Genomic DNA, 7,440 nt, shown 5'->3' with positions numbered 1-7,440 from the left:
GGTCCCGCTGCATTCCTGAGCGATGAAGCCGCAGCCGGTGCCATCTCCCCTCCGCCGCGGGAATTTCCCCTCCCTCCTGTCGGGAACAGGCGCAAAAACTCGCCTAGGAAAACAGCAAAACAGCCCCCCCGAGGCCTCGGAGCAGCCCCGCTCCCCCGGTGCCATCCCCGCTYCCCCGGTGCTGTCCCCGGTCCCGCTGGCCCGGCCCCGATCGCCCTGCGCCGGCCCTGGCACCGTGGGAAAACACAATTTTTCCAGCTCCGTGCAGGATTTGGCTGCTGTGGGTGGGTTTCGGGGCATCTCCGTCATTGCTCCCGAGCTCCAGCTGGCACCCCGGGGTGCCCCCCCACCTCCAGGTGCCCCTATTGGCCCCGGTGGCCAGGGCAGGTAGCCGTGGCCTGGGGAGTCTCTGATGTCTAGTAAAGGTTGTGCGGGGCGGGTGGTGGGTGGCGAGTTGGGGGGCGACGCGGAGCCGGGAAGTGGCCGGAGCTCTCTGTCTGCCGAGGCTCCTCTCCGGAGCCCTCTGGCCCCCGGGACCACCGCCCCCTCTCGCCCCTCCGAGGGCTCCCCCATGCCCGGCCCGATCCTTTGGCTGCTCCCTGGGGGGCCGTGGCGAGCCCAGCGTCACCCTCGTTGCTGCCCCCACCCCCGGGCATGGGTCCTCCATCCCCCCAGGRCAATGTGCAGCAGGGCGGTCCTGCACCCATGCGTGCTATCCAAACAGCATTCAGCCCTGCAGATCTCCTTTGCAGCACCCACACAGCTGCATTTCACCTTTGCACGACCTGTAGGGCTGCATTTCACCTTTGCAGCACCCATGGGGCTGCGTTTCACCTTTGCAGCACACACAGAGCTGTGTTTCGCCTTTGCACCGCCCACGGGGCTGCATTTCACCTTTGCACCACCCACGGGGCTGCATTTCACCTTTGCAGCACACACAGAGCTGCGTTTCGCCTTTACACCGCCCACGGGGCTGCATTTCACCTTTGCACCACCCATGGGGCTGCATTTCACCTCTGTAGCACCCATAGAGCTGCATTTCACCCTTGCACCACCCATGGGGCCGTGTTTCACCTTTGCAGCACCCACAGAGCTGTGTTTCGCCTTTGCAGCACCCCCGGGACCGAGCCGGCCGTGGGGAAGGGGCTCGCTCCAGCAGGAGCTCCTTCTCCGGCGCCGGCGCTCGCGGAGCCAGCTGGGAGAGYCGGCGGCAGGGAGCCAAGGCCGGGCGGGCGCCAGCCCATGAGCACCTTCCCCGTGGCCCTGCCAKGCCCGGCACCTGCCTCCGAACGCGCCGAGCCCAACCCAGGGCAAACAAAGGCTGGATACGGCCCAAGCCGGCTCCTCGGCCGCGGTCCGTCCGTCCCTCCGGGAAGAGCCGCCCCCGCCGGCCGGGTGGGCGGCTGCGACATCCCCGCCGCCCCCGTGGGTCRTGCTGGCCCCGTGGCGGGGGGGGGGGCAGCCGGGCGGGGGTCCTGCGGGCCCTCGCTCCCCCCTTTCCAGCAGCATCTCCATGGGGAGCTGAGTATTTGCCTGGCTTGCAAATTCCTACGCGATAAGAGAGGTTGGGCGGGCGGGAGAGGATCCCGGCGGGAGGCAGCTCCCCGCCTCGTGCCCGAGGAAGAGCAGGGGGCGGCAACGCAGGGGTCTTCCTYGCCCCGTGCTCGCTGGGGCGACCCCTTTCTGCCCCCCAGCCCCGGGGACTGGCAGTGAGCCGAGCCGGGCGGCGTGCAGGGCTGTTTCGGCATGGGCGGCAGATGGAGGGAAGGAGGGATGGAAGGATGGAGAGATGGAGGGAAGGGGGGATGGAGGGAAGGAGGGATGGAAGGATGGACAGATGGAGGGAAGGAGAGATGGAAGGATGGAGAGATGGAGGGAAGGAGGGAAGGAGAGATGGAGGGAAGGGGGATGAAGGGATGGAGGGTTGGAAGGATGGAGGGATGGAGGGAGGAGGGATGGAGGGTGAATATGGCTGTGCAGGGACAGAGGGATGGAGGAGACAAAGCTATGGAGGAGGGAGGGATGGATAAGTCCCTAAAGGTGGGTCTGTCCAGGGATGAGCAGTGGGTGAAGGGATGGGTGGATGGATCTGTGCAGGGACAGATGGACAGACGGATGGGTGGATATCTAGAAGGATGAGTGGTTGGCTGGGTTTGGCAAGGCATGGATGTGTGGACAGAAGGATGGATGGATTATCTGGAAGGATGGGTGGATGGCTGGGTCTGGCCAGTGACGGGTGGATGGACGGGTGGACAGATATCCAGAAGGATGAGCGGATGGATGGGYCTGGCTGGGGATGGATGGATGGTTATCCAGGAGGGTGCATCATGGATGGGTCTGGCCAGAGATGGATGGATGGATAGATACCAAGGATGGGTTGATGGCTGGGTCTGGCAAGGGATAGAGGGATGGATGGAGGAATAGATGGACCCACGCGGGTGGAGGAGATGGAGGAGCAGATAGATAGATGAGTTTCATCCAGTAGCAGCCAGAGGCCCGGCTGGACTCGCCGCCTCTGCGCTGTCCCTGTCCCGTCCCCGGCGGTGACGCGGAGCCGGCGCTGCTGCTGCTTCGAGGAAAAAAAAAAAAAAGCAAAACCTACAACAAATCCGTGCCTGCGGGTGCCGAGCGCCTCGCGTGCTGTCTCGGCCCGGCGCCCGGCGCTCCTCGCGCGGGGCAAGTCCGGTCCTGACGAGGCTCCCTCGAGGGCCCTCCCGCCGGCACCCCGGCTCCCAGCTCTGCTCCCCCGGGGAAAACCCGGCGCCTCCGCGAGCCCCCGAAACGCCGGGCGGAGGTGGTGGTGGTGGTGGTGGGGAATCCGGCGGCGTCGCGGATCCCGGCGGATCCCGGCGGATCCGAAGGGGTTAAAGAGACGCAGGTGCCGCGTTCCTGGGCTCGGCCTCGGCCCTCCCTTCCTGCTCTCCTCCCCCCAGCTCCCGGGATATAAACCCGGAGTGCGCACACCCCGCCCTGGATCTGTCCTCCTGGGACTCCTGCCTGTTCATCCGGCCTGTCCGGCCCRTCCGGCCTGCCCCGTCTGTCTGTCCGTCCTCCCGCCCCCTCTTGCAACCCTCCAACTTCTTCTACAGCCCTCTCGCCCGTCTTGCAACACTCCTGTCCCTCTTGCAACCTTCCTGTCCGTCCTCCCCGTCTCCTGCCTCCACCATGTCCATCACCGTCACCAGGAAGACCATGAGAAGCACCTCGGCCGTGCCCGGGCGCTCCTTCAGCTCCCACTCCTACACCGCCGGCCCCGGCGGGAGGATGAGCACGGCCTCAGCCTTTGGTGCCTACAGCGGCAGCCGCTACGGAGCAGGTCTGTACCGGGGCCCGGCTGCGGTGCCCGGCGCGGGGGGCCCCATCACGGCCGTGAGCATCAACCAGAACCTGCTGATGCCCCTCAACCTGGAGATCGACCCTAACGTCCAGCGGGTGCGCAAGGAGGAGAAGGAGCAGATCAAGACGCTCAACAACAAGTTTGCCTCCTTCATCGACAAGGTGAGGCCGGGCACGGCCGGGGGCGGCGAGAGCCGCCTCGTCCCGGCGCTGCACCGCGGGGTGGCACCCGGCCACCTCCCCCGCACTGCCGGCCCCGTGCCAAGCCCRAGGGGGCTGGTCCCAACAGAGAACCCCCCTCCCATCCCAGAGCTTCTTTCCTTGCAAAGCTCTCAGAGGTGTTTTGCAGAGTTTGGTCCCTTTTCTGCCTCTGCTTGGCCCCAGTTGGCTCCTGCGGTGGGCTGGGAGACGGGCAAAGTCCGGCGGGGAAAGGGGACAGGGAGGGATGCATGGGTTTACTGGTCCTTGGAAAGGGGGATGCTCGGGCCCTCTGGTGACATCCTTGCCCCCCTTCAGGACAACTGCTCCCCATCAGGGATCTCCTGGCCCACTGGAGATGTCCTGACCTCCTTGGGGACCTCCTGGCCCCATCAGGGATGTCCTGGTCACCTTGGGGATGTCCCAACCCCCCTTGGGGACCTTCTGGCCCCATCAGGGACCTCCTGACCCCCCTGGGACCTCCTGCCCCCATCAGGGACCTCCTGGCCACCTTGGGGACCTCCTGGCCCCATCAGGGATGTCCTGGGCACCTTGGGGATGTCCCAACTCCCCTTGGGGACCTCCTAGCCCCATCAGGGATGTCCTGATCACCATGTGGATGTCCTGACCCCTTGGGGACCTCCTGGCTCCATCAGGGATGTCCTGACCCTATCAAGGATGTCCTGACCCCCTTGGGGACCTCCTGGCCCCATCAGGGATGTCCTGATCACCTTAGCGATGTCCCACCCCCCCTTGAGGACCTCCTGGCCCCATCAGGGACCTCCTGACCCCCCTGGGGACCTCCTGGCCCCATCAGGGATGTCCTGATCACCTTAGGGATGTCCTGACCCCCTTGGGGACATTGCAGCCCCTTTGGGCACATCCTGGTCCCATCAGGGGCATCCTGCCCCTTGGGGACATCATGCCCCTGCTCACTTGGGGACATCTGGGCCCCTTTGGGCACATTTTGGCTCCTGTCCCTGCTTGGGGACATCCAGACGGCATTGGGGTGCTGCAGCAGAGCCCGCAGGCAGGAGCTGGACCCCCGCCCTGGGGCCTCCCCCCCACCCCAGGAGAAGGAAATCATTAATGAGGGCATCAATTAGCAGGTGCCCCCACACCACCCCCATCCCACCTGGGCTTCTCCTCTCCTGGGGCATGATCCCGGGAGGTGGAAGGGGAGCCGGGGAGCCCGGAGTGGGGGGCACCCAGGGTGGGGGTGCACAGCCGGAGCCCGAGCCGCCGCTCGCCCCCCCCCCCCCAGGTCCGCTTCCTGGAGCAGCAGAACAAGATGCTGGAGACCAAGTGGAGCCTGCTGCAGAGGCAGCGGCCGGCGCCGGGCGCCGCGGGCGGCCTCTTCGAGGCGTACGTGGGCGCGCTGAGGCGGCAGCTCAACGGCCTGGCCCAGGAGAAGCTGCGGCTGGAGGCCGAGCTGGGCAGCACCCGCGCCTTGGTGGAGGAGTTCAAGAGCAAGTGAGGGCCCCCCCCTCAGCCCCCACCCCCGGCGCTCGTGCCCATCCCCGAGCCATGCGACCCGGCTGCACCGTCCGCCCACTCCTCCGTCCTCCTCCCACAGGTACGAGGAGGAGATCAACCGCCGCACGGAAAAGGAGAACGAGTTCGTGCTGCTCAAGAAGGTGAGACGTGGTGGTGGTGGTGGTGGTGGTGGTGGTGGTGGGGATGGTGGATGGACGCTGGCGGGGGCCGGGCCAGGGCCACAGCAGTGGGCTCATGGGCTCTCGCTGCCCAGGACGTGGACGAAGCCTACATGAACAAGGTGGAGCTGGAGTCCAGGCTGGAGGCTCTGACGGATGAAATAAATTTCCTGCGGCAGCTCTACGAGGAGGTACCGGGCTGGGAGCGGGGTGGTCCGGGGGCGCGCGGAGAAAGGGAAAACGTCCCGGAAGCCACGGCAYGGAGCTGGGGCCACCCGGGCGGCGAGCAGCCCGTGCTCAGCCGCGTGCGTGCACGTGTGTGTGTGTCCCACCACCATCACCACCACCACCACCACCACCCCGGCGGCGCAGGAGCTGCGCGAGCTGCAGTCGCAGATCTCCGACACCTCCGTCGTCCTCTCCATGGACAACAGCCGCAGCCTGGACCTGGACGGCATCATCGCGGAGGTGAAGGCGCAGTACGAGGAGATCGCYGGCCGGAGCCGGGCCGAGGCCGAGCGCATGTACCGCATCAAGGTAAGGACGCGAAGGGGATGCCGGCCGCCGGCCCGGCCGCGCTCCCTGCGAACGGAGGAGCCTCCGACCCGGCTCCGCAAACCGCCGGCGCGGCTCCCTCYTCCCTTGCCCGTGCGCGCAGTACGAGGAGCTGAGGAGCGCGGCGGGGAAGCACGGCGACGACCTGCGCGCCAGCCGCTCCGAGATCAGCGAGCTCAACAGGATGATCCAGAGGATCCAGGCGGAGATCGAGGCGCTGAAGAACCAGGTGCTCCTGGCTCCCGGCGGGCGGATGCGGGGTCCCGGCGCAGGCGGGCTGCCCCGCGAGCGTCCACGGGCTCGGGGATCCCCCCCCCACCCCCGGCAGCGTCGCGTCCGAGCCCCTTCGCAGCCCCCGGGCGGGTGCACGGGCAGGTCCCCCTTCTCCTCCCCGGAGATGCATCCCGAGATCCTGCAAAGAAGCTCCKGTTTGAGCAGGACACGGGTGCTCGGGGTGGGGGTCCCCAGCTGAGCCGCGGCTGGTGCTGCCCCTCGGAGCCCGCCCCAGGAGGGTTTTGCAAGGGCAGACYGCCCCCTGAACCCCCTTTTCCCGGGGGGATTAACCCGCCGGCGGCGCCTTGCAGCGGGCCGGCCTGGAGGCAGCCATCGCGGAGGCCGAGGAGCGGGGCGAGCTGGCCCTGCAGGACGCCAAGGGGAAGGTGGCCGAGCTGGAGGCCGCCCTGCAGCAGGCCAAAGCCGACATGGCCCGGCAGCTCCGCGAGTACCAGGAGCTCATGAACGTCAAGCTGGCCCTGGACATCGAGATCGCGACCTACAGGAAGCTGCTGGAGGGGGAGGAGAGCAGGTGGGACCAAGGGTTGGGATGCATCCCGCAACCCCAAAAACTTGGGATTTTGGGGGGCAGGGGGGCGGAGCGGGACGTAACCCCCGGCCGCGTCCCCCAATCCCGCAGGTTGGAGTCCGGCATGCAGAGCCTGAGCATCCACACCAAGACGACGGGCTACGCGGGTAAGGCCGGCGGCGAGGGGCACCCGGGGTCCCTGCGGCGCTGCCGGGCTCGGGACGGGCGAGCTGGGTGCTCGGCGCCCATCCCGCCGCCGCTCTCGCAGGCGGCTTCGGCGGCGGCTCCTTCTCCGGCACCGGCTACTCGGCGCCTCCCTTGGCCCCGGAGAGCTCGGCCGTCACCAAGTCGCGAGCCATCGTCATCAAGAAGATCGAGACGCGGGACGGCAAGCTGGTGTCCGAGTCCTCGGACGTGCTGCCCAACTGAGCGCCGGGCGCCGCGCCGCGCCGGCAATAAACCGCTCCRTCCACCGGGCTCCTCTTCTCCGGGGCTGGGGCGAGCGAAACCGGCTGCTTGGGCTGTCTGTTGTTTTTTTTTTAACCTGGGGAGGAGAAAAAAAAGCATCAAAGCTGGAGCTGGGTCCCTCACGGGGCGCTGGGACTGGGGGAAGGATCCCTAATGAAAGCCGGGATGGRGAAATCCAGCAGGGAGTCRAGCCTCGAGGGCAAAGCCGGGGTGGATTTTAGAGGTGTCGGCTGTTCCTGGATCATCTCCCTAAGGGAATTCAGGCTCCCGCRGGATTATTTCCCCCGCCGGCACYGCCAAGGAGGAAGATGTTCCCACCGGCGGGACGAGGCATGCGCCGGCGTTTTACCGAGTGAACGGGCAGCGTGACGGAGGGACGCAATGAACCCCCTGCCSAGAGGAGCCCCGGGGTCCCCCAGGGGACAC

The 7,440-nt window shown here is 67.2% G+C and overlaps 1 protein-coding gene across 1 annotated transcript; it reads left to right on the top strand.

Moving 5' to 3' along the window:
- The first annotated feature begins 3,070 nt into the window (after positions 1-3,070).
- Positions 3,071-7,059, top strand: LOC146587211 (keratin, type II cytoskeletal 8-like). The gene is made up of 9 exons (XM_085319965.1): positions 3,071-3,498; positions 4,799-5,007; positions 5,111-5,171; positions 5,285-5,380; positions 5,562-5,726; positions 5,848-5,973; positions 6,329-6,549; positions 6,658-6,713; positions 6,815-7,059. The coding sequence occupies exons 1-9, from the start codon at positions 3,166-3,168 to the stop codon at positions 6,973-6,975; spliced, it is 1,428 nt and encodes a 475-aa protein (XP_085176091.1). The 5' UTR covers positions 3,071-3,165; the 3' UTR covers positions 6,976-7,059.
- The last annotated feature ends 381 nt before the right edge of the window (positions 7,060-7,440 follow it).

This window comes from Rhea americana, unplaced genomic scaffold (assembly GCF_003343005.1).
Source record: "Rhea americana isolate MKP2758 unplaced genomic scaffold, rheAme1 scaffold_606, whole genome shotgun sequence".
Taxonomy (NCBI): Eukaryota; Metazoa; Chordata; class Aves; order Rheiformes; family Rheidae; genus Rhea; species Rhea americana.
The sequence above is the reverse complement of the archived record's forward strand: the minus strand, read 5'-3'. Positions and strand labels throughout refer to the sequence as shown.